The 27979-nt window shown below is 35.9% G+C and overlaps 1 protein-coding gene across 3 annotated transcripts in view; it reads left to right on the top strand.

The window, feature by feature from the left end:
* The first annotated feature begins 4732 nt into the window (after window positions 1-4732).
* Window positions 4733-27979, top strand: part of LOC149080267 (microtubule-associated protein 1 light chain 3 beta-like) — a 51387-nt gene continuing 28140 nt past the window's right edge. For all 3 annotated transcript variants that reach the window (XM_089239384.1, XM_089239383.1, XM_089239385.1), the window contains exons 1-3: window positions 4733-4885; window positions 15207-15262; window positions 22071-22177. In XM_089239384.1, the coding sequence (XP_089095510.1) occupies window positions 4846-4885; window positions 15207-15262; window positions 22071-22177 (203 nt within the window). In that variant the 5' untranslated portion in view covers window positions 4733-4845. The remainder of the gene's footprint in view (window positions 4886-15206; window positions 15263-22070; window positions 22178-27979) is intronic.

Below are 27979 nucleotides of genomic sequence, written 5' to 3'. Positions count from 1 at the left end.
TCCTGAATTTTATAACTCTATGCCATCTGATATGAATTCAACTGTCAGCCTTCATTCATACCCAGGGCCGCAACTGGGAGAGCAGATGGGTCTCGTACCGAGGGGGTGCAAATTTCATTCTGAAACCTCTCCTTTACCATTACTAGGGGGCGTAAAAATGGGCGCTTCCCCCGGGTGACCAAGCATCTAGTTGCGGCCCTGTTCATACACATGTATAGAAGACTAATCAAATTTTACCTTTTTTCAATTACAGTACCGACATTGAACAATATTTGTGATTCTCTCTGAAATGTTTCATTTCCTTCTTCCTCCCATTCAGTTATTCATTCTAATATTAAATATTCAACTGTTTGTTTTCACTAACATCCAGTAAGAGCCATCATTGTTGGCTCCGTAGATATGCATAATCTATTTTCCTGATAAGAAATTAATAAAAAATAAAGATATTCAAGAATTTTCCAGAATCCGTGAATCGAATTTATCGGCATTCCGGAAAATACGGATATTTTCAGCATGCTGGTCTGCCTCACTGTTTCCCGGCATGCCAGCTAATGTGGGGGAGTACGGTAATTATTTTACTAAGAAATTAGTTTTTCTCACTAATTGAATTCAATTTCTGTGGCCCGTTTTACATCCAGGAGATGAACTGTTTTTGATCGTTAAATTTCTTCCTAAAAGCATTATTGCGCAAATAAATGTTATGTTAGGTTGTTTGACCTCAAGACCTTTCTATTATGTGGACAATGGTGCTATTGGAAGAGCCGTAGCCAGAAATTTCTAGTGGGTTGGGGGAAGGGAACTGACAGTGCAGTACTTAGTCAAGATTTCACAATATATAAATAAAATTCTGGCATTTAGGGCGATGACTGGCAGTGGGGGTGGAGCCAGAGGGTGCAGTGAGTGGTCGAGTACCTACAGTATTCTGTACCACTGATCTGAGCACCCCCAAAATTCATTCAGGGATCAATAGTTTCCATGTAAAGCTCAAGTCAAGCGGTTTCGTAAACCCACGTTCAACCCACGGTTTCGTAACTCTTCCGACGTATCTAATGGCTGGGCCACCAGATCACTATCTTAGATGGAAAAAAAAGAAGTCAGTCAACCATTTGGATGTTTCGTTTGTACAATCAGCACACATTTTATAACAAGTGTGAGAAATGACCAAAAGATACAATAAAAAAATTTTATTTTATTTTTAAATTTAAATGTACTTTTTTTTTTCGTTCAATATTGAGGCATTGTGCTTGATGAACACGTACAAGCTTATTCATGTCCTGTCACATAAGTGTGAGGAATTTATAGATGAGCTGAACATTTTTTTTTGTATGGAATGCTTAATCATAAGCCGTGGCTCAGCTTTTACAGCACAATACTTTTTTACTGGATTTTCACCCGTGGCCACTTATTATATTCTAGAGCTACTGTGTCGTCGCGTGGACATCATTCTGGGATCTCATCACGAGCATCCAGGTTTGTACCTCACTGGCGGCAGAGTGGTGGTCTACCGAATTTCGTTTTCTGTGGTTTTTCAACTTAATGAATGGTTACAGCAGCGGTTCTCATCCTTTTTGGACTCGCGGAGCCCTTTTCAGTATACAATTTCTATGGCGGATCCTTGTTTCACTCGAGGAGCACTTTTTGCATATAATTTTTATGGTAGAATCTTGTAGGCCTCTTATTTTTTATTTATCTATCAAAGTTACTGATTTGTTTTATTTTCTTTTGTCACCGCGGAGCCCCTGGGAAGTGTACACGGAGCACCGGTTGAGAATCGCTGGGTTACAGGTTTATCCTGCTTGAAAGTTCGAATTTACTCATGACCGGTCAACAATGTGATAACATGATTATATTTATTTCCACTTCCAACTGTTTTCTTTAAAATTCTTACTATAACCGATAAAATTAAAAAGAAAAAAAGCCACACACGAGTGCCCTTGCCTTATTTATTTTTTAGAGCATTGCTCAGAGAAGCGATGAACAATGATATAAAAATGTATATATTTGTATAAGTACTGGTACTAGCTGAAAATTATCAACTGAGCAATGAAATGTTGCAGAGATTGAATACATGCGTGGATTTAGGTATTGCAAATGAGCCGCATTCTCGATTTCACTGAACATTCACGATAGCATGGCATAGTTTGCAAAGCTAATAGAATTTCATACATGTTATGTACGCCTTACCACAAATGTGATGCGCATACGTTCCCATATGCTTTCTCTGTGTACGTTCGCCCAACTCTGGTTCACAAGTATGGGATGATCCAGGCATAGTCCGGGGGTATAATGTCTTCATGGGGCCTACATGATAAAATTCTGGCACACAATAATTTTCGAAAGTATGTAAATATGTAAGCTGTTACTTCCATCGAAATACTGAACCCCCTTCTCGAATATCACTTTGCACGCGGGAGGGGGTGGGTTGGCGCGATCTTTGCATCACTGCCCAGCGTATAACCTTCATAAGAGGGATGCTCGCTGGACTCTAGAGACAGGACAGTCTTGACAGACACTATGACCATGACCCCCACATCCTGAAGCAGGGCCCCTAGGCTGGGATCTTTTACGGGCCCCCCCGACCAGACTTTCACGGGGTCCCTTTATGATGAATTTATAGTGTGAAAAACAAAAAAAAAGATAAAATCACACCGGGCCCAGGGCTGGAGCCTTGTCAGCCCACCCCTTTGGGGGGGGGGCATGACTATTACAGTCTTTGTTTATAAAATTTTCGCTTTCACTATATAATTTTTCAAAAAGAAAATAGTTTGTATACTTAGAAATGGTTTAGTCTGCTGGGTGAGGTTAGGGGCCCAGGCAAAGGCGGGGGCCAAGAAAGCAAGAAGTAAGAAGAAAACATGGTCCAAAGAGGGTTACAGAGGGTAGGGTAGAGGAGTTAAGAAACACTGGTATCAATTATGCTCTGCGTAAATAAACATGATACTGTATTTTTTTGGTTTTCTGATATAGGGCTTTCCAATCACATCGAATAATTGAGGTTCAGCCGTATCGTACTTGAGTAGTGATAAAGAGGTAAAGATAAACAAATGAAAAATAAAATTAAAAAATTTCGCCTATACAGTAAAAAATTAAAATCACTGGAAAGCCAGGATGACACAATTCGGGGGGGATCCTGTTTATCTCTATCTTGCATTCAGTGTTTCGCAGTCAATGAGTTTTAATACGATGTAATTTTTTTTTTCATGCCAAAATAAAAGTGAATGCCAGTACATATCCTACAATCAAGCGATAAGAATTTCTATAATAAGATAAAGACGTGCCTTTTAGGTGGGGCATTTCTTGCTGAAGAGCAGCCTTTTTTATACTTTCTGAACATTCCTCTTCGTTTACAAAAGGATTAAGGCTTCTTTGAACTGACTATTCAAGAGCTCCTTGTCAAACGTCTATCTGCTAAGTTAATTGAAAACTGTCCCCTCCCGCCGAAGAGGCAGAAGCCATTTTGTCGTTTTCAACGCCCAGCGCTGTTGCGAGTACAATGGTCATTTTGTGGAGAAAAGAGAGGGGCGTATGCTAAGCCAGCTTAGTGATTCTTTATAGGGGGGAAAGCAAGGCAGTATATTTACGGCCAGGACCATTTGGAAGTCGAAAAGTTCACACGTGAAAATACGGCCCAGACCGTTTGGAAGGCATCAACTTCACACGTACATATACGTGCAGGACCGTCAGTCGGTTAAATTATACTCACGATTTTTTCACAGTCGAAAATATGAAACACTTTTTTATCGTTTACTTACAAACAGAGCACCCACCAAAGATTATTTACATAGAATAAATCAGATTTCATCTCCGATCTGTGATCATTGTTCAGATCCTGAGACTTCACTGCATTTCATGTTCATTTGTAAACAATGGATTGAACAACGCCGTCAATTTGCTATTAGCCTCTCGATTCCCAATGTCAATCGTTTGTCTTGGATGAATTTATTAAAGGCGAATGCTGAACAATTTGTTCATGCTTTTGAAAAATATCTTTATGCATGTAACGGATTTTAATTTACGTTGAATTTTGATTTTTTCTGTTTCTGTATTCACATCAGATGTGCAATGAGATATTTCCTATGTTATGTATACCGCAGTTATTTATTTTTTAGAATGTGAGAAGCATTTGAATGGAAAAGAAAATTCGTAATTCTTGTTTGTGTGTGGGGGGTTTTTTTTTGTTTTTTTTTAATCTCTCTGAAATTTTATATTTTGCTTTCTCTATGTGTATTTTTTGGTTAGAATTTCCAAGTGTGATTTTCCCCCATCCCTATCATGTAAGATTTGTGCCAATTCTACCATCTTTAATGTGAATTTTGCATTCATGTATTCACATTACATATATGTACTCACATATTTACATGTATATTACATAGTGTAAATTTTTGTTTTAAAGCGATCCTAAAGCCCTTGTAGGTATAAAGGACGTAAAATAAAGTGTCTTGTCATGTCAAACATTTTCATGTCATAATATCATTTTAAAGCGGCTTAGAATCTTTTCTTAAGCCTGAAGACTTCTCCTTCATCTCATATAACATCTCCATCTGCGATTGCACGTCTCTGTGTGGTTTGTGTTTTTTTTCCTCTCCATATCCTTCTCAAAAAGAGAGAAGAACGAAAAATGTTGGAATTCCACGTTTTCTGTGTTTATGGTAGTTTTTCCGTAAGTATATTTTTTATGACATGTCCTATGCTTTTGTGGAATATTTTTCTCAAACACGGGATGGTCCAAAGGCATAAAGTTCTGTATAATTGAAGAAGATAGCACAGTGCGTTTTGTTTCCTTGTCAATTGTTCTTTTTTTTTCAAAATAACTTTTTGACAAGTTATATAACTCATTCATTGGTGATGTCGGAACATAAATCTTTTAAAGAGAGACGCACTTTCAGTGAGTATATTAAAGTTTCATGTAAATAAGTTAATAAGCGTGTATCAGTGGTTCTCAAAGTGTGCTTTGCGAGGAACTAGCTTTGGCGACTTTTTTTCGGCGCCAAACGTGTCCGACACATGGAGGAAAGAATAACAGGAGGTGACGTGACCAGCGCGTCCCTTGAGAAAACATGGGGAATCAGGGTTGCCAAATGAAGCCAGTGATCTCTCTATTAAAGTAAGCCCAAACAAACCATGGCTTCCCATGCTTTCCTATGAGAAACATCCCCTTTTTTAAAAAACATTTAAAAATTTACTGTTCACTTTAAGAACTTGATTTTTCCCCCTCAAATTCTGTGATATATTTATACAATTGAACGAGAGCTTTTACAATTTTAGTTGTTTGTTTTCGAATATTAACTTCAACAACATGGAACCTTTTGCAAAAATAACCAAAATTTACCCATATCTTGTACCAAGAAATTTCTTTTCAGTATTTTAATTCTAAAAAAAATTCTGCCAAAGCATGTAACACCTCAGTGCTGAGAGAGACAATGTTTTAAGGCACTTGAACAAGCAGTGTTTGAAAAAATCTGACTTTTTTTTTAAAAGAGCATTTTAATGCAAAATATTAACATATATAATGTCTTTCAGCTGTTTATATTAAAATATTGTAGAAATACTTCCAGTCCAGGTAGAACAAAACTCTAACACAGACAGTTTTAAATGTCAGTTTTTCTTTAACAGTTTCGAATTGAAATTATTCAATTCGAAACTGTTTTTTTGTCAAATTTTCGTACACATACCACTTTTAAAGCAAAGTAATAGGTACAAAATGAAGAGGAAAAAAAGAGCCCAAGTGATTATTTTCCTAAATACTATAGGCCAGAGATGACTCCTTGCAGCTCGTAAAAAAAGTTTTTATTTTTAATATTTTTTCTCAATACTATATCCACATAGTGGAAGGTTCAGATGGGCAGCATATATTTCAGTAATGCGTGTTCAAGAATATCAGAGTGGAGCAGAAGAAGGGTGGCAAAATTTGTACAGCCTACAGGCAGCAAAACCATGAATACACCGTGGCGGAGGACGTTCGAGCACTTCCTATACTTTGCGGCACAGGGGTGACAGAAATCCTAGCTATGGCCCTGTTAGAAGGCGCTCGAGCACCTTAGAATTGATTCAGAAATCAAAATTCCTCATGTAAAGCTTAAGAGAGTGCCCATGGGTCTGAAACGCTTTCAAAATGCCCCGGATCTATCGTAATAATGAACGAAACAAAAAGGCAAAATAAACAGTTAAATGAAAAAATTATGAAAATTGCATTTTATTGGAGCTTCATATTATTTTAACTAATCATATTCCCATTGATATTAATGGGATACATTGAATTTTCAAAATAAATTGAAGGCATTGAACTAAAAACATATAATGCGTTGAAAGTGAAAAATGATCTTCCCCTTTCAAAAATAAATTAAAAATATAACAACCCCTTATAAAAGGGTAAGGTTTTATCTTTTCCTATTATCGGATCATGTAGATTACCTGAAGATGCATTAAACAGTCATGGTGCTTAAATTAATTTAGTTATTAATATTTTAAAATAATTTGATCCCGCAAAACATATGCTAAGTATAGGGAAAAGAGCGGTTTGTTTGGGCTTAATTTTCAGCCCATAGGGTTGCCACAACGGCTTCTATTTTCGTTCCTGATGTCATCTCCTTGTATTCTTTCCTCCATGTGTCTGACAGCCCGACTAAAAGTTGCCGAGACCGTCCGACAAGATTAGGGCGCCGGAAAAAAAGTCACAGCATGAAAAAAAAAAAAACAACAACAACAATAACAGTGTAACAAATAAAAATAACAACTGTAAAAATAAATACTCTGATTTCTGGGTTAAATAAATACTGATTTCTGGGTTAATAAATAAATACTCTGATTTCTGGGCTAAATACTCTCTCCTCTCTAGCTCTAAATACTCTCCGATTTCTGGGTTGAAAAAAATACTCTCCGATTTCTTGGTTAAAAAAAATACTCTCAGATTTCTTGGTTATAAAAATACTTTCAAAACTAACCAAACATCACAGGAAAGCCTATAGTCATCTAAACGGATATCAGAACTCCACATATTTTATAATCTTCCCATTTTATGTCCCTAATTATTTCCAAAAAGCCATTGAAAGTATCAATGTTTTGCCAGCATGACCAGCATCATCCCTGGAGGGACAGAGTCTGGGCCGTGACTGGTTTGTCAGCCAAAACAAAAAAAAAAGCCAAATAAAATTTAAAATCTCCCTGCCTATATATATATATATATACACATACACTGAAGAGCCAAAAAAACTGGTCCACCTGCCTAATATCGTGTAGGGCCCCTGCGAGCACGCAGAAGTGCCGCAACACGACATGGCATGGACTCGACTAATGTCTGAAGTAGTGCTGGAGGTAATTGACACCATGAATCCTGCAGGGCTGTCCATAAATCCGTAGGAGTAAGAGGGGGTGGAAATCTCTTCTGAACAGCATGTTGCAAGGCATCCTAGATATGTTCAGTAATGTTCATGTCTGGGGATTTTGGTGGCCAGCGAAAGTGTCTAAAGTCAGAAGAGTGTTCCTGGAGCCACTTTGTAGCAATTCTGGACGTGTGGGGTGTCGCATTGTCCTGCTGAAATTGTCCAAGTCCGTCGGAATGCACAATGGTCACCTGTCAGAGTCGTATCTAGACGTATCAGGGGTCCCATATCACGCCAACTGCACACGCCCCATACCATCACAGAGCCTCCACCAGCTTGAACAGTCCCCTGCTGACATGGAGGGTCCATGGATTCATGAGGTTGTCTCCATACCCGTACACGTCCATCAGCTCGAAGCAATTGGAACCGAGACTGGTCAGACCAGGCAACGTGTTTCCAGTGCTCAACAGTCCAATGTCGGTGTTGTCGGGCCCAGGCGAGGCATAAAGCTTTGTGTTGTGCAGTCATCAAGGGTACACGAGTAAGCCCATATCGATGATGTTTCGTTGAATGGTTCGCGCGCTGACACTTGTTGATGACCCAGCATTGAAATCTGCAGCAATTTGTGGAAGGGGTGGCACATCTGTCACGTTTAATGATTCTCGTCAGTCGTCCCGTTCTTGCATGATCTTTTTCCGGCCGCAGCGATGTCGTAGATTTAATTTTTTACCGGATTCCCGATATTCACGGTACACTCGTGAAATGGTCATACGTGAAAATCCAAATTTCATCGCTACCTCGGAGATGCTATGTCCCATCTCTTGTGCGCCGACTATAACACCACGTTCAAACTCACTTAAATCTCGATAACCTGCCATTGTAGCAGCAGTAACCAATCTAACAACTATGCCAGACACTTGTTGTGTTATATAGGCGTTGCCGACCGCATCGCCGTAGTCTGATTGGTTCCATATCTCTTTATTTGCATACGCATGCCTGTACCAGTTTTTTTGGCTCTTCAGTTTATATATTGTATTCCGGCAGCGAGGCGTTGATGTTTCGCCAGGCACTCTCGATAGTGTTTGTATGACATCCATTTCTGGAGTCAACAAACTCTACACTGTGATTCACTTTGAGATAGTTGTTACCTTTATCCCCTAGATGATGATAGGCTTTCCAACAATCTGAAAAATAGTTGTACCTTTCTCTATCCATGTCTCGATGACACCTACGAGAGTAGCTGCGGACCTATCGTGAGTGGCTACTAGAAACATCTTCCCTGAGCCCCTTCCTATGCCACCAAAAACCCACTGCCCCTCCACCCTGTGACCTCTATTATATTTCCTTTTTTCAAACTTTGATTCATCTACACTGGTGAAATAAATTAAGAGAATTTGCATATTTTATCAAATTTCACGAAAAAAACTGAACTGAATGTAAAACCACTGCTTCTAGACAAAAATGCAAATCTTGTACGTCAAATACGTAAGCGTACACGTGTGTGTAGGCGGAGCCAGTAGAGAAACAGGCTTTATAAGCACTTCTGGCTATGGGGGGTACCTCAAAATGTTACAAACAGTGGTCAAATTGCAAACTTTGGTGAATTGCAATATCTAGCACATTCCCTATATGTTAGAAGTTCCTCAGGAATATTAATGGGAGGGGGGGGGGCGCGTTTGGTTTAATAAAGCTGAATTGCAAGCACATCCACATCATGACCATGGCATACTCCGATTCTGTTGTTGAACAAAAATTTTTGTGCTTTCCCCTTCAGGTTGGAAAACATATTTAACATTTCTTAAGTAAGTTGTAGTTATTTGTTGAATTACTTCGTTTTTTGTGAAGTTTCCATGAATTATGAAATTATGCAATATTATAATTAAGATATCATTTTGCCATGACTGGCTATCTTTTCCATTCTGCGAGCAAATTTCCCACATGTTGGATGATGTCACTAATTTTACATTTTTAAGTATTTCTTCCCCTTTAGGCAAATAAAATAGAATTTTTTTAGGAATATTCATGTCAATTTTCAAGTCATTTTGACAATCGTTCTTTTTTTACAGTGTTTTGAAATCAGAACCTTAGTTATAATCACCCTGTATATTGTATAAATCATTGCTAATTAATCGGCATTATTTATGCTTCATTAAATACATTATATTCACATAATTTTTATTACTTTTTGCAAAATAGCTTCCTAATTAAGTATACTGAAAATAACTGGAGAAAAACCTTTATATATTATATCATCAGTAATATATAAAGAATTTTCAAACACACAGTAATCCATTGAGTTAAGTAAAAAATAATTAAATTGCAAAAGTTGGTTTTTGTTAAAATGTAAGAAATATTTATTGATTAATTAGCATGGGAATAGTGTTAATTACATTAATAAACATTTTATTTTAGTTAATTATTAGAAGTTTGAATGATTTTTCAGAAATTTCATTGTTTTTAATGTTAATACTATTTAAAACAAAAAAAAACGGTTTAAACCAAAAAACCCGGTTTTTTTACCAACCCTGCGAGGATCACTTAAGTAATCTGGGAATGTGTCACGGATAACTTGAGTGATGTAGAACTGCACTGGAGGCTGCTTAAGTGCTCTAAAACTATGTCACATGTCACTGAAACAGAGATGCCATTGACGCGCTATAATGCGTCAAATACCCAGAATTTCGGAAAAGGACGCATAAAAACTTTGTTCATGCGTCCTCCGGGATGGTTCTTTTCTAGTTCTGAGAAGAAAAAAAAAGTAGAGAGAAAAACCTCCCCAACTTTTTCTCTCTTTTTCTTGTCTATCATGATCGGGTGACCTTGAAAAAAGTGGTTATATTACTTTGTACACTGTACTGTATTGATATACATGCGGGTTGTTGAAGAATATGATGAGGGATATCTAGTTGCTTCCCTGTATGCGGGGCCATGTAGTTGTCAAATTTTGGAGTTTCTATTCCCCTGCGAATTTTTTCCCCTCCGATTACATACCAGAAAATTACGGTACTTTCACTGCTTCAAAGACAGCCTCTATATGGCGTAAATTCGCCTTGTTCCTACAATATTACAAATGAGCATTTTTTTAAAAAAATCGTAAAGGATCGGAATGCCTGTTTAAATTGTAAAACTCTCCCGAAATTGTGGAAAAAAAACTGAACCAGTAAAAACTGAACCTTGAATATCCACAGTTTCGTCATCTAGCTGCTATGTGGTGGTCACCGTTTCACATTGCGAAAATCACGGATCTGTACGTAGAATCGGGGTTTGGAGGGGTACAAGGATCTTAATTCTTCACTGAAAGTTTTCTAACACTCAAAAACAATTTTAAATTAACAGATAGTATAGAAGAAATTATTTTATTTCAATATTTTAATTGACTACAAAAATATTTTTAATTTTTGATCTTCGGGAGGGGGAAGGCCCCTTATAACTCCCTAATTTTGCTTTTGGTGAAGATCCGGGCTTGGAACCCGCAATTACGCAATGGTAATCGGCTAAAAATGTGATTTTTTAAGGTTTTCAAATTTTGAGTTGGCTATTCCTTTGAAAAAACTTCTGGTTCCCACGGCCATCACACAGACCTGCAACACAAATACAGTAAAACCTTGATAAGTCGTCACCTCAAGTTATCAAAAAATTATGACAACTTAAGCGGAGTGCTGTCAGTTTCAATGTGCAATGTTGTGAAAATCGTATAAATTTAAAGTAATATGACATTTATTAAAGTATGAATCAAAATAACAATATTAATAAAATTTATAGATAGCGAAAGAATAAATAATAGCAATTTTTTACCTTTTTTTAATCTCTTATTACTTAAATTATTGTGGCAAAATGTACTGTACACTTTGATTTATACTAGTAATTTTTAATTTAGACCAACAGTTGCTCTGTTAGTCTAAAGCTATAAGTAGCTTTTCTTCATAATAGAACTCTCTATTGCACATTAATTTTACATAGACATCAAATTTAATTTTAGTATTTTAATTCTTCATCTGTAGTTCATGATACAACTACAAAGTAATCTTGCATACTTTAGCTTGGTGGAGGGGCGCTGGGCAGGGAAGTGTAAACAGAAGACCTCAACTTCGGAAAGAATGTCTACTTTTTTTCAACAAAGATACTTTGTTTAAATTTCAAGCCCTAAATTAGTAGAGCCCATGCTTTCTATGATTATTTATTATCCGTGCCCGTTGCACTTTGATTTGATTAATTTGATTCTTTGATTTACATAATTTTTGATTTCCTTGCACTATGTGTAATCTTTGACGTATCAATAAATTTTGGTTTTGCCGGAGATGCCCTGGGGGAGCCGAAGTGCTTACGTTGCTTTTTGCGACAGAGCCTGGTTGTCTCGCGGTTTCCCCAGTAGAGCCCATGTAGAAATGAGATCTAGCTTGAACAGTCCCCAACGTTCCAAAAACCTTAGTCAGCAAATGAACTTTCGTTACTTAAACTGTTCTGTTTGGGTATATAGGATTTTATGGTGACTTTTAAGCATATGGCAATGCTGTTAACAAGCTTTTTTTTTAATGGGAGCCATAAAAATAATCTGTTCCACTTTCTCAAAATTTTTTCATATTGACGACTTGACCGAAATTAGCGATGAGTAAACGAGGGTTTAATAACATTGTTGTCTATGAGAGGTGGAAGGGCCTGAAGAAAAATGACGACTTAACTGGAGTGACGACTTAATGAGATTTTACTGTATGTATACATTAAACTTCACATGCATGCATTATTACCAGTTGGAGGGTAGACGCAGGGCCGCAACTGGGAGGGACAGGCGGATCTAGTGTCCCTGGTTCTGGACTATAGGGGGCACCAAATTCACCCTTTATAACTGCTTCTACATTACGTGGGTGTGCAAAATGTGTGCTTGCCCTGTTTGAGAAAGTATCTAGTTGTGACGCTAGATAGATGGCACCACCTACTGAACACAAAACATGCCAAATGCTGGGCATAAGCACACTGTTACGTTTCTTCAACACAAATCTGACATAGCTCCCATATTCAGGTGTGAAAATATGTGGCAGTTAAATGGCGACAGATCAGAGTGTTGAACCATCAGGAAGGGAAAATAAAATCCTTTTACCAGGAAAACCAAAGTATGAATAGTGAATCAGAAGTGTGTCTGAGAGAAAGAATATAATTTGCTTTAAATTTGATCAGAAGATATTGAAAGTGTTACAATTTTTTTAACAAAATGTAAAATCAATCAGAAGGGAATTTATAAATTGATTATTAGTAAATATATAAATGTGTGCCTCCAACTGCTAATTAAAGTGGATCCTGCTTATAACGTTTTTCAAAAAACCATCATAAAAAACGTTGTAATAAAAAACGTGTAAATAGGTAAACACTTTTAGGTGAAAACAAAATAAGATGTACTAAGTGGGAAAAAGTTCTAAATGGGAGAAATGTTATATAAGCGGGATCAACTGTATATTTGTTTTAGATTTATTACATGTGCGGAATTCCATACGTTAAAATTTCAGTGCTAATGAGCTTCCTTGCAAGCTTTTCCAACTAGTAGACAATGAAAGTAAATGAACCTTTGGATAGAACATGTTTTTAGAAATGAATTACTTGATTCACAGATACTTTCTTCTTCTACCCAGAACATGGCCCACCCCTCAGTCTCAACGAAGAAATATAAGGAGGTGAACAAAGACCTGGGGCCTGCTGGAACAGATACCAGTGAATTATGGGGGGGGGGGGCATAATTTTTTAAAAGGTAAATTTCTTTTGAGAGGGACCCACTTTCACTCGAAAAGGACCCATATTTCTTGAATAACCTGGGTCCCGGGACCCAGGTAAATTAGAGTACAGCGGCATCTCTGCTCAAGGTGTTTTTTAATGCACCGTGGTTCACGCAAGTGTTCTGGAACTGTGCAGCAAGGGAATTAAGTGATCTGTAGATATGCCCTGGGCCTACTTGAGTGATCTGTGAATGTGCCACGGGCCTACTTGAGTGATCTGAAAATGTGCCATGGTTCGCTTAAGTGTTCTGGAATTGTGCCACGGGTCACTTAAGCGATCCATAAATGTGCAGCTTAGTTCATTTTTACAAAACTAGGTTTGAGGTTGCAGGTCATATCAGGTAACCCCAGGGCCACATTTGGTCCATCGGCCAAGGTTTTACCATATATGGCTTAAAGGGTGGGTCGCAATGAATTTCTTAAAAAGAAATTTTCAGTTCTTAGCCTTCAAATAGTATTAAATTTTACAGAAATTGGTTATAACAACATGTAAAGGTATTTACTTTCGAAATTTTACTTTTTAAAAAAAAATATTTTTGCATTAAAAAAATTAATTTGTGATTGCCTGGGGGAGGAGGGGGCCAGGAGCGCCCCTCCCACGTATGCCTCTGATCCCACCAATATGTGTTAGGAGATAGGGTCAGAGCTAACAAAATTTTGTTAACGGGGAGAGGGGGTCAAACATGGCTAAAGATTTGCTGACATGATACTTGAATGGGCCCCTAACTCTAAAATTTATTGATTCTTATACTAAAGTTTGTGTCCAAAAACGATCTTATTTGCATTTAGAAAAATAATAAAATGCACAATAATACTAATAATAATTCACATGCATAAATGGGGGAAAAAATAAATTTTTACCACTCAGCAAAAATAGGTTTTTGCAGCCTATGGCAAAAACTCACCAACCCTGATACTGAGGATATTCATTTTTCTTTCAGAATTGGTAAATTTTTTTTATTATTTCATTGTAAAATCAGAAATAATATGAAATGTAATTTAGTTTTTATTGCTGGAAACATTTAAAACAAAACAATTTTTGGTATAATCCCCTTATAATGACAACTTTTAATTTGAGAATATTCTCTGTCATGTGAGTGGTTTGATAAGATTTTGAAACCTTTAAAGATTAAAAAATTTCTTTTTAAAATGTGTCAAATTTTTAGAAATAAGTTCAGAGCAAAAAATTAAACCAAAATTGATTGACAAAAGAAACTGTAGCCTTTCTTGTAATCACTTTCATTCTAAGAAGATACAGAACTGTTGTCTTCTTCAATGTACATATACTTAAATTTTTTATCACTCCTATTTCTTTACAAGTTGTGCAATTCAACTATGTTGGTTTCATTTTCTTGCTTTTAAAGTTTAATATTGTGGGCTACAAACTTCACACAATTTTCCCTGTTATCTTGATGGGAAGAATATTCTCTGGAAAGAGAGAGAGAGACTACTATTATACTTATATTGAAAATAATAAGAATTATTCTCAAGTTATTTATAATATTAGTCCTTCCAGAGAATATTCTCGATTATTAATCTTGATGAGAATATTTTCAAGTAGTTAATAGAGATTATTTATTATATTATTCTTGAGAATATTTTCTTGAAGGACTATTACAAATAACTGGAGAATATTCTCAAGTTATTAATAATAATAGGCCTTGGTCACTACCATGAACTCAAACACATGCTAATTTTAAACTCAACATTTAATTCTGTAAGAAGGGTGATTCAATAAAATGCAGGGGAATTACATAAGACAACCTCCCACACTGAGTGTTGTCAACATACACTCACACACATTTCTCCCCAGAGAGAGAGACATAATAATAATAAGAAATACACAAGAAAAGAAAAGCAGAAGTTGACATCAACTCCATCTTGTTTCAGGAGCAGGAGATGAAAAGTTAGGTGTTTTCAGGCCTTCCAGAGAATATTCTTCTTGATGCGAATATTATCCTAAAGATTATTCTCAAGAATTTTACATCTCTAGGTGGCTCAATATTCATCCTCCCACAAAAATATGACCATAAACCCATTCCATTCCTTACTATTCTTTATTGTGAATGAAATTAACAATTCTTACATAATTTTATTTATGAAATATTTTTTGTTCATTTTTCAGGTCAAAGAAAAGAAGACGTGGAAAGAATAATCAATGTTCATCCCAACAAAGTTCCAGTAAGATAATGTTAAAAAAAATTCTTATAGTTTTTTGCTAATAATGTTTATGATACATCTGTTGGTGTACATACTCAGGGTGTCTACCATCACGGGAAAGTCACAAAGTCACGAAATGAAAAAAAGATCACGGAAGCCCCAAAAAAGTCACAAAATTTGAGTGAAGGTCACAGATTTTTTTGATTCTCCAGAGAGATCTTTTTTTCCGATTTTTTTCCCTAAAATCTAGGCTTTGGAGAAATTGTGGCATTCAATATTTCTTTTCTTCTCTCTCCGGTTTTATTCATTCTTCCCCCCCCCCCCCCGGAGGGATAGATGGGTGAATAGCAACAGAAAAGCAATGCCAATATGTAGCCACCCTACATTGGGGCAGACATTATATGGTTGGGAAAAAAATATATTTAGACTGGTGAACAAAAAAGAACTTTTCTTTCTTTGCTTGTCCGAACCTTTCAACATCTGTAATATTCCCCTAAAGCAGTGTTCTCACGATCACGTGATAATTCCTAGAAGAGGAGGGAGAGACTGTAATAGACCACAACAGTAGGGAGTCCTCTTGGGAACAATATTGGTTTTCCGTAGAAAGGACATGATCTTCCCCCACATCATGGAGCAGGGCTGTTGGATCTTTGGCGGGTCCGCAAGCCAGAGTTTCCACTGGGGGGTGGGGGACCTCTGTAGTAAATTTATAGCATGAAAAACAATGATGGTGATTGTCCCGGACCGTAGGGCTGCAGCCCTGTCAACCCCATCCTTGTGGGGGGGGGGGGCAGGTGAAAGGGCACCAATTTTTCCCCCCTCGCAATAATTGTTTTTTAAATTATCATCCATCCATTTATTTATTTATTTTTATCGCGTCAATCTTTACAGACTAGCTATAGCAAATGACGAAATTGTACTGTATACGCATGCGACAGAATGAGAGAGTTCAAGAGAAGACCGACATCTGACTCGTTCACCATTAATTGTGTTGCAACATAGCTTTTAGGCTAAATTTAAAGGTGCTTTAAGCCACAGTGCTTCCAAAAGTGTGTATCGGGGCTCCAGGGAGCATCGTGGCGAGCTTAAAATATGGATTTGTGCGCAGAAAACCTAGGCTTTAAAGTGGTTCTTTTACATGGTGAAAAAAACTGCCAAACTTCCTGTGATGCTACCGATGAACCATGAATTACGCAACAAGGGAGGCAGCTGATAAAAGAGAACCATTGGAACACGGTAACAAGCTTGCGATCTAGGCCAGATGTCTTTAACCTTTTTCCAGTCGCGAGCACTGCCTGTACCCATCATTAAAAGCAGAGCACTCTTACGTCATGTTTGACATACAAATGCATGAAATCCGGGTGATTTTAATAATTGAATGCAATTGTGCACAAGATGTTTAAATGAAACGTTGATTAAGTGCTTGCGAGCACCAAATTGCACATGAACTCTGGGTGCTTCGGGGAGCACCATGGTGCTCACGAGCAACGGATTAAAGATGCCTGATCTAGACAGACACCTAAGCATAACGATAGAGCAAATAACAAGCGTCTAATATTGGACTACTACTACTAAACCAGACATGCACCTCGTCCATATTCCTCTGCGGAACTTCTAACGAATTACGTACATGTTGGAATGTGTGTGTACGTATAGTGAACCTTCCGTGAAGTTTGTTTCTGTGTAATGCTTGCTATGTGTAGTGCTGTCATCTATTTTTTTAAACTATGAGTTTTTTTTCTCAACTTATAGTGATTGAAGTGTAATGAATGAATAATTATACTGTTGTAGGCCTGTTGATCTCTGCGACGAGACTTTTTGACGAAGAGATCGGCTCCCATTCGGACCTCAAAGTTGGTAACCACAGAAAACCAACTTCAGCCGACCACCATATGTGAAATCCATCCTTCAAAAGGGCCCTTGGTTGGTCTAGTACAGTGTTCCTCATCCGCCGGGCCCCAGCATCCATCAAACTAGGCAGTGACTGGTTTATTGCTTCTTTTTTTACTAATTTATTTCCCACTAATCTTGTGTATGCTCAGGCCTTCCAATCACAAGAAAAAGAAATCAACTGTGCCACAGGATTCCAAAGGTTGAGGAACACTGGTCCAGTGGCCTCACATCTTGCAGTAGGGTTCCCTAAGCTGAGATCTTTGGTGGGCTCAGGCCAAATTTTTAACGGGCCCTGTATAGTGAATTTATAGTGTGAAAAAACAAAAATGAGAATTATCTCATTTAGAGTCTCTGGGCTGGGCAATTGGAGGAATCTTAAACTATGGTGTCGGCTCTCATATGTAAGAAATATTTCTTCTAATTTTTTTATTTTATCTGTGCCAATACGTTTCGCCTGCACACATTAATGCAATCAGTAAAGAAATGGGCTCATTCGTGCACATTCTATTAAGACAGCATTTTCTTCTGATGCACATTCTTGTCTGGCGATGTGCATCGATTTCGACGACAAACTGCTGATTTAGACAGTTGGCGGCAATCGTTGAACTGACAACAAACTGCTCGATCAACCACACCTTGCTCCATTCAACGTTGCTATGCATCGCAGCGCAACACTGCTGTTGTGCACACGGCTTAATATCGATCAATAGTTGTGTTCAGTAGTTTTGCATTCGCAGGACTCGTTTTCGATACGACAAAAACATTGATGAGGGTTGGGGGTCTAGGGTCGCCAGACGTCCGTATATACGACTCGCAAGGGTGTATGCAGGAATGGATTGCATTGAATATTCATGATAACCCGAAGGCTTAGGTAATTTCGTAAAGTTGATTGCAACCATGGGTGGGAATATACGGGGGGGGGGGGGACGACAATGAAGAGATGATCGCCCCCCCATTAAAAAAATTATTGGTGTAGGCAGAAGAGCAAAATGTGGACATTAGCCTTCCCCACCTTGTTAGGGAAACAACCTGTATCCACTTATGCTTTTGCTGGGGGAAGGCTTATGTGGCTTCAGCCCTTAGCGTCCAGTTTCTATGGGGCATTGTATTCAAATCAACTTTAAATTTAAAAGTTCTTAAAAATGTAAAAAAAATTCAGGGTTTTTTGTTAATTTACTTGCGTTCCTCCTTTCATTAATGAGGAACCCTCAGTTTTATTAACCCAAACACTCCTCGATGGTCGCTACTTGCAGTTTAGTAACAACTGATGTAAGAAAACAGTCCAGCATGGTTCATTTTGTCGAATGCAGGGCTCCCACTCATCCTACTTTTCAACTTTTGGGTAAAATGTCCCACTTTCTCCTACTTTTCCAACAAAATCCTATCAATGAAATTCGTATAATTGATTTTAATTGAGAAGGGAATCATGGACATAACGCCAAATAATACAAATGTAGTAGATTGCAATTAATGATTCTGCCAAAGCAGAAATTGTACTGTTTTTGTGAACGCGGGTGTCGAGGAGATATGATCGAAGTGTTCAAAATTTTCAGTGGGATGGATAGGATGGACCATGAACTTTTAGTACACCGCCAATCGACTGCTTTTACAAGGGGACACCAGTATCGATTGGTGAGGGACAATGCAAGGTTATGGTGTCGCAGGGAATTTTTCTCCAATAGGGTTGTTAATAAATGGAATAGCTTACCCCCGGAGGTAATAAATTGTAACACAATTGACACGTTTAAAAAGAAATACGATAAACATGTTGGGGTAAATCGAGAAGCTATCCATTCTTAGAATAAGACAACCATAAGTATTCTTTATGGGCATTGTATAATATTTTATCATGTGTATATATTGTTTGTAATTTGTGTTAATTGCATTTTTAATTGGGTTGCTGTATTTTTGAAACATATGACATCCATATTTTTATGGGCATCTTTTTATCAGCCACCTCGTTGGGCATTTTGCCTGTTGTGGCGTTGTATTTGTATTTGTATTTGTTTTTAAGGTTATTTTGGGGGGGGGGGAGGGGGGAAAGAGTGTATGTGTGTGAACCATTTGGTGGTTTAGTAATTTTTCATTTGCTTAGTTTGAGGGTTCTACAAGTAGAGTTGTCATTAAAAACTTCTGCCTTGTTGAAAAAAAATAATTTTGTATTTATTACTTAACTACTTGACCATTTAAAGGCCAATGTTCCATAAATGGAACATAGTTTTTATTTGCAAAAATATCAGATAAAAGTTGATTCAAATATTTCTGGTTTTGTTGTCGTATATAGAGAAGAGTTCAAAGTATTTTTTAAATAAATTCGGAAACTTCCTGTTAATTTAACCTTTTTTGACAGAATTTTGAAATTTGGCATTTTTTGGGCATTTTTCCCCATTTTGATTAAAATTCGTCAAAATTTCAATTTTGAAGTAAATTGAAAATTACTTTGTGTGTTTCTACAACTTAATACATCAATCAAAGTAAATTAATTAGTTTCTTTGTACTGTGAAACATTGAAGAGCTACGAGCATTCAAATATGCATGTTCCATTTATGGAACATTGGCCTTTCAAGGGAGCTGGATTCTAGGGATATCTAATGTGCAGTGCGCTGCTTCGATTTTCCCGTTCGAACCCCAGGGTGGTGTCATCATTCGACATGTGTATGGGGGTGAATTCTGGGTAATATGAAACAGAGGAATGTGCTTTTTGGGGGGTGAATTGTTTATACTTATATTGGTTGAGTACTTTTTATTCTTGCATTCTTGGAAATAAAATTTTTGTGAATCGCAGACTAATCAAACCGTGATCGGTAATCATTGGTAGTCTTTTTATGTTCAGCTGTATGTAACCATGTCTGGAAGATATCTCACATTAGAAGAAGCTGTAGGATATTTAGATATATACATAATTAGTACAATATTTATAACTCGCGTATATATGCCAATTACTTGCTAATGAAAATGGGAACATCACGGATGATGATGTTATTCTTGAAAATGATCTAGTGACAACTGTTCCAATTGATGTACGTAGAATGCTAGATATATATTTTGTAACATCGAGGATGACGTATTAGAAATTCCCATAACACGTTCCTAAAAAAAATGTAGGGCAGAAAAAGTGCAACACTCATGTGAAGGTTTCAAGAAAAAGCAGTTTTAAGCAATCTGAAAAAAACAATGCATGGGATAAAAAAAATTATTTCTAAAATCCGATCAGAAACTCAGCTCTGGATTCCATTTGAAAAGATTTGTCATATAACCATTATAGCACGTTCGGATAATTCATTCAGAGTTGCGAGAAGCAGATCTTATTTTGCATTTGGAATTTCGAAGAGGAGTGACAATGAACCTTCTACGAAAGAAGGAGGGGTTAATTATTCATCCAGGTCCACATTGTCAACTGAAAAAAGATGTCAGGTCATCTGATGGCCATTATATTGTGTCTGCGAAGCAAGGACGGTGCGCCATTTGCCGAAAAACACTATATATAAATGCTACCAATGTGATAAACGGGTCCATCAAAGATGTTTTTCTTCTTTTATCATGGACATTATAAAAAAATTTGAATTTTCTTCACATACACACACACGCACGCACGGTACCAGTTTCCGCTTTCACCAAGTGCCAATGCTCCATAAATGGAACATCGTCAAAAACAAAGAAAAAGTTTTTTTCTTCAAATTTCAAAGTTGATCTATGCATAGGCATGCAAAAGGACCTCAGATTCCAAATTTCCCAACAATGAGTGATTTTGTTCATAGTTCAGCCTTTAAATGGTTAATGGTCTTGGAGGACAGTAACTAACATTCATCATTCAAAATTATGGTGCACATTTTGTGTGTGTAGGTGAAACAACAGTTTGCATAACAAAGCAGTTAGGTAAATAGACCTATTCTAGGTTTTATGACTGATGATACCTAATAGCATTCAATCATCTTCTGCATTTTTAGGGCGTGCAGAGGCACAAAAAATATTTACAATGCTCAAGTAAAGCTAGAAATGAAAGTTTCATTTGTCAAAAATGATTGCACTGGCATTGACCACTAAAATTTAAACAAATCCTTTTTAAAAGGGATGGACAATGCAGTAAAACTATCTGGTCCATCTTGACTTATTTATATCGGGTTTTGTAATTTACACATTTTGCTTTTGGAAATGGTATCAAAAGAGCGTCATTCTTAAAAACTTATATATCTTTATAATTTGTCGTGTGTATTGCCGAAGGGACAGACTGGAGTGTAGAAGACTCCCAAAAAGAATGTAATATATATATTGTGAGGAGAGCAGAAAGGGATAACAAAAACAAAGAGCAGAAAAACAACAAAATTATCTGTGGTTGCCAAGACCCTATTTTGGCCAAATTTTTTTTTTTTTTGTAACCAAGTCATTTCTGTAATTTTGCTTTGGCTTGAGTCAATCTTACAGGATATATGAAATAGTGTGCTATGGAAAAAAAATTTGAAATTTTTCAAAAAAAAAAAAATTCTAGGGATTTTTTATTATGCCGTGTATATGTTGTCTAAAGGTGGTACGCTTCCCCCATCCTACTTTTTCTAATTTTTTGACTGGGAGCCCTGCGAATGAGAAAAGTCACCAAAAGTCCCTGATAAGTCACAGAATTTTGCTTTTGTTATTTGGTAGACACCCTGTTATAACTCCCTAAATATTCGTTCAATCCTAAAAGTGGCTTCATGAATGAAAAATATTTCTTCCTGATTAATAAAACTGATGTTTCTGATTGGGAACATCTGCTGTTAAAGGTTAAGAATATGGGGATATTAAGAGATATTATTGTTATATTTAATTGTTGTCAGGCCAGTTGTTAGCAAATTCATTTAATTTTTACATAGAATTGAGCTTGATGCCTATCTTTCACTTGAGTATTCAATTTTTTTTCTATTGAGAGATGAATTTAATTTTTCTGCCTGTTTTGTCATAGGTGGTCATTGAACGTTATTATGGTGAAAAACTTCTCCCTCAGTTAGACAGAAACAAATTTTTAGTGCCTGATCACATCACTGTTGGAGAATTTATTGGAATAATAAGGTTTGTTTGATTCAGCAATTTGCTTTTTGTTTTTCTTATTGCCATCACAGTAGAGCCATTTGAGGTGAATGGGACCGAGGCCACCTCAGATTATCAAAAAACTCAAATTATCTGAAAAACAATAAAAAATGCTTTAAATGTTGGTTTTATTAAAAAAAAAGACAAGAAAAAAAAGCAGTACTAGTATACTTTCTGTATTTTTATATTGAAATAAGATATAGATGCCATACAATGTTTTTCGAAAAATGAAGAATGTGAAAAGGCATGAAGATGAGAGAGTGATTGAGGGAGAAGAGTTGGGATGGGATGCCAAAATCTGTGACGTACGTCCAAGAACAATCTTTAAGAATTTAAGAAAAGAACTCTTCTGCATAGAAAACACAATAAAGAATTTTAACCACAGAACATTATCAGTTAACTGCAGTCTTATTGCAGAACAATGCAGAACGTTTTGTTTTGAGGCCACCAGACTTAATATTCAAGTTTTTTTTTATACTTTCACTATTGCCCCCAGTTAATCAAGGTTTTATTGTACAGTAGTAAGTGATTTATGAAAAATAATTGGCTATATAGAAGGTGATTATAATACACTGTACAATAATAACCACTGGTCAGAATGACTTGAAAATTAGCATGGATACTCCTGAAGTAATGGAATTTTCTCTGGTGAAAAGAAAAAACTTACAAATGTACAAGTAAATGATCTTGAATGCCTACTTGGCCAACGGTATAATCTATTTTGTGCAACCATATCATTTCGGCACTTCAACAGCATCAGTGTGTGGATAGCACAACTTTCAATAAGATGCACATTGCAACTCCAGAGCAAAGCAGTTGCTGAAGAACCATTTTGACAACAACAGGATGGCTCGACATATCTTGCTACTATGTTCACCTGACCTTACCCTTTGCTTTTTTGGCTTTGGAGGGTACCTCAAAATGTTATGTACAGTGGCCAGATTGTAAACTTTGGTGAATTAAAAGCAAATCCATATCATTATTATGACATACTTTGATCTGTTGTTGAAAAAGTATTTTTGCACTTCTACCCCATAGCCAGAACATGGTGAACAACATATCATTTCTTGTGTAAGTTGTAGTTGTTTGTTTAATGGTCTCAATATTTTTTGATGTTTCCCCATGAATTATGAAATCATGCATTGCTAATTAAGTTATTTTGCTCTGACTGGCTATCGTTTCCATTATGGGAGCGAATTGCCCACGTGTTGGATTGAGTACATCGTTGTCTATTTTAGATTTTTAAGTATGTCCCCTCTTTGCCATGCTAAAATTCTATTGCTTCAGGAATATTCATGCAAATTTTTAAGTCATTCTGACTTTTGGTTCTTATTTTACAGTGTTTTGAAATTGGAACTTTGATTATAATCACCCTGTACATCATAAATCATTACTAATTAATCTGCATTAATTATGCTTCATTAAACACATTGTATTTACCTAGTTTTATCACTGTTTTTTGCAAAATAGCTTCCAATTAAGCATATTGAGAGTAACTGCAGAAAACATCTTTATTTTTTATTTTTTTATTTAGAAAAGAAATGTACAAGCATACATATACAAATAGAGACAGCTTTTCATCCAAGGTGAACATGACTGTCACATACTGGATGATGGGTTATTAATTAAAAAAAAAGTACAATGTGTGAGGGGGGAAATACCTATATATAAACACAAATATAAATGGGGAGGGAAATTGATAGTTAAATATCAAATAGATGGGGGAAGGGGGAAAACAAAAAAATTAATAGTAACATCATTGTGGCAACGCGTGGTGGGTGCATTTTAAATATCAAATTTAGAGCTAATAAGTATGATTTGAATAACTGAGCTACTGTCGGAAAGGCAAAATATTTAAAATGTTGATAAATATAATGGGAGAAAACCAATTACTTTAATTAGTGTGAGGGGCGATTTCTTTAAATAAACAAAAGACCAAAAGTGCACGGAGATATCATCAGTAAACAATAAATATCTTTTGAGGTACTTCTTGTACGTGTAAAGAGAGGAAGCATTCTTAATTTCAATGGGTAGAGAGTTATAAAACTTAGGTATTAGGTAAGAGAAATGAATTTTTTTAATGTGTTTGTGAATAATTGGCAAAAAATATGTAGCGTTACGCCTAGCAGAAGATCGAGTGGATATTAATGGTAGGGAGTATTGACGTTTAAAGAGAAGTAACAGGGATTTATAAAAATATAAGTATCTGAGTGGTAGAATTTCTATACTTTGAAGAGAGTGATGGAAGGAGTATAATAGTCATTAAAATTTAGCCTTATAATTTTCTTCTGTAGTGATATAATAGGTTTTAAGTTAGTCAAATAGTCACTACCCCAAATAGGTAAACCGTATAAGTAAGAAAGAATGGAATAATGAGTAGTAAAGGGTGATTACAAAAGAGCGATTAACAAAATATTTTAGAAAATAAAATTTATACATTGTAAATCTTAATTTGATTTGTAGATTATGAACATGGGATTTCCATTTCATGTCAGAGTCAATATAAATACCCAGATATTTTGTAGTATTCACTTGTTCTAATTTATGACAGTTACAATCAGTGTTAATGTTACATACAGGTTTATGAATCATAAAGTCAATATTCAAGGCAGGAATGTTCTGCAGAGAAAAGTTGATATATTTAGTTTTAGAGATATTAAGTTGAAGATCATTTGCATGAAACCAGTCTCTAATTTTTATCATGTCAGAATTTACTGTAATTTGGAGAGATTCATAGGTAGCAGCAGAGTAAAGTATGACTGTATCATCAGCAAACGTGATTATCTTGCCATCAATTTTTAGATTACATAAATCATTTATAAATACATTAAAGAGATTGGGACCAAGAACAGATCCCTGGGGGACTCCTTGGTTAACCCCTAAAAATTTACTGGAATGAGAGCCACATCTTATTCTCTGAGATCTGTTCGTCAGGTATGACACTAACAGATTTAGAGGGATGTCTCTAATTTCACATGCCTCAAGCTTATATTGAAGGATTTCAGGATTAACACTGTCAAAGGCTTTTCTTAAGTCTAGGAATACAGCTATGGTTTTTCTAGATTTGTCAAGATTGTGTATTACGTATGTACTAAAATCTAGTAAAGTAACTTCAGTGTTATGATTAGCAAGAAACCCATGTTGATTAGAAGAAAAAAAATTAGTATGAGAAAGAAATGAGAGTATTCTTTTTTTTAGAACAGTTTCAAAAATCTTGGAAATAGAAGGTAAAATGGAAATAGGCCTATATAATTACTCAAATCATTACGATTTCCTGATTTGAAAATTGGGAAAACAGTGGCAGTTTTCAAAGAGTTAGGATAAACACAGTTTAGTATGCAGTTATGTATCAAATTAGTAAGTATTATAATTAAATGGTAAGGAAAACATTTAAGAATCAATGAATTAATCATATCATCACTAGAAGACGAATGTGATAACCGATTTATAATAGAAATGATTTCTTCTGGGTAAGATCTTTAACATCTTTATTATAGGGTTAATAATAACATTTGTTGGTAATAATAGTAAGTTGGTTTTTGTTAAAATGTAAGAAATGTTTATAGATTAATTAATATGTGTGGGAATAGTGTTATATATAATTACATTAATAAACATTTTAACTAATTATTAGAGGTTTGAATTATTTTTTAAGAAATTTTATTGTTTTTAATGTTTATTCTATTTAAAAAAAAATTGTTTTACAAAACCTGAATATTATTATGTGAGTACTTGAAAGCTGACCCATAGACCCAGGAAACTGCTAGGCACAAAAAAGTGTTACTGCCTCTTCATTTGAGAGAGTGTGTTTGGTTCAAAGTTAGGACTGATTGCCTTAAATAATAACCATAAAGGAATTGAAATTTCTATAGCAAGATTTGTTTTTCATTCATATCTAAGGACTTGGGGGCGGGGCAGCTTAAAGATTGCATTCTTGTAAGGAACAAGGAAGTAGTACACTCCCAGGACCTAGAAGACTGAGCTTATTGTAACGGTATAAACATGTCTGGAACGAATTGTTTTTGGGAACCAGGCGACCAAAGTAAACTTCCTGAAAGTTTTTGTTGAGCCCAATAAACCAATTTTGCTGGGCAGTTTTTTGACCAGTTTGGACATTTGCCTAGGTCTGATGCACTTTTAAAGTAGCTTATCATTCAAGTGGATCCTGTTTCATATGTATACAAAATTTGTCAAAAACTAATCTAAAATTGTAGTTTTGTATTGAGAACATACACACATATAGAAAATAAATTTTAGATTCCAGATTGAATTGGCTGTGTGTGCCCGGTAGCTATGTGATATGTCAATGTTCAGTTGATCTTGTCTTCAGTTTAAAGTATTTCTGGGAATGAAGGGGGTGGGGATGACCTAGTTGTGTGGGATTAAGGTATAGTACAAAAAGTACAGTGATGAATAATTTTTTGCAAAAATGTAGATGTCTGCAGATTATTTGAAAAATTAAGAAACATATTTAATCATTTTTATATAAAAGTCAGGGTTGAATCAAAGGCCATTCAAGTTCTTAAGCTGTGAAGTCGAATACAGTCAAACCCCACTTTAAAGATTAAATTATATGGTCTGGGCAAGACCTCATTGAAATCTATGGTGTTTGTTTCCTTTTTCATTGAGATTAATTTCCTTCATTTAATGATAAAACATAGAAATCTTTCTGCTGAATTAACATGTTGAAAGTTTGTTCTCCAGTGCCGCCTTTGGTTTGCTTTTCTTTCTTTTTTAAAATGTTATATTAGGTCTTCCAATCTACTCTTCAAAAAGGAATCTTCAATAATTAAAAGGTGATGAATGGTCCAGCAGTTCCAAATTGTGCGCTTATCAGCCACCTTTAAGGTAGGAAAAAAATTACCTGCAGGGCGTGTCTGCAAATAGTTATACTCCAAGGAATGAAAATTAAAGCACAATTCATACAATAAACAAATGTGTCGAAAATAATCAATAATGAGATGCTTTTAAGATGGCTGATTGCTGTGAAAAACTGAAAAATCATTACTGACAAAACAACCCCAATACTGTAACAGCTAGATGTAGAATGAATGAGATTTCAGCTTCCTATAATATGGTGTTTCTCAACCTTTCTGAATCTAAGGACCAGTGAAATATCTGGAACAATTGGATGGACCACTTGTGTCTCCCGTATTAACACGTTCACTGCAGGGCTTAAATTGCTTGTCGAGTCTGTGGAGCACATTTTTTTTTAAGATTAAAACTAGTTTTGTATGTCATGAGCATCCTAGTATAAGTCCTTCATGACGCCACCATGGCGTCATTAGCAGCGAACGTGTTAAGGGACATTCCTGTATTTTCAGTTCCAAATTGTTTTATGCATTTGTTCATTTTTTCAATGCTTACGTGAATTTGTAATGTTCACTACAATCATGAATAAATACAAATATCGTCATCTTACATATTATGTCAGGCTCAACGTTTTTGCCTCTATTTTTCAGTGATTTTAACTACAATAGGGGTATTTTGTTGACTTATGGCAATTGACGACATCCTGTATATTACCGTATTTAAGATCCCAGTTCCCCATATTTTTCTCACTGAAATACGGTCATCTAGTCATTTTAATTTTTTTTCGTCAAATTTTTGTTTACTGCAATTTTTAGCTGCCCTTTACCCCCAAACCCATTTTTGTAGTAATTAGCAAACTTCTCATAAATTACATCTTTTGATTACAATTTGTGATATCCTGTATTTAGGATCACAATTTCCTGCATTTTCTTTGATGATGTATGGTGAACCTAAATATGAAGGTACAATTTT

This window comes from Pholcus phalangioides, unplaced genomic scaffold, assembly GCF_987345545.1.
Source record: "Pholcus phalangioides strain wild (caught in Gottingen) unplaced genomic scaffold, Ppha-v1.0 ptg000011l_1, whole genome shotgun sequence".
Classification (NCBI taxonomy): Eukaryota; Metazoa; Arthropoda; class Arachnida; order Araneae; family Pholcidae; genus Pholcus; species Pholcus phalangioides.
This window is presented reverse-complemented; position numbering and strand designations above follow the sequence as displayed.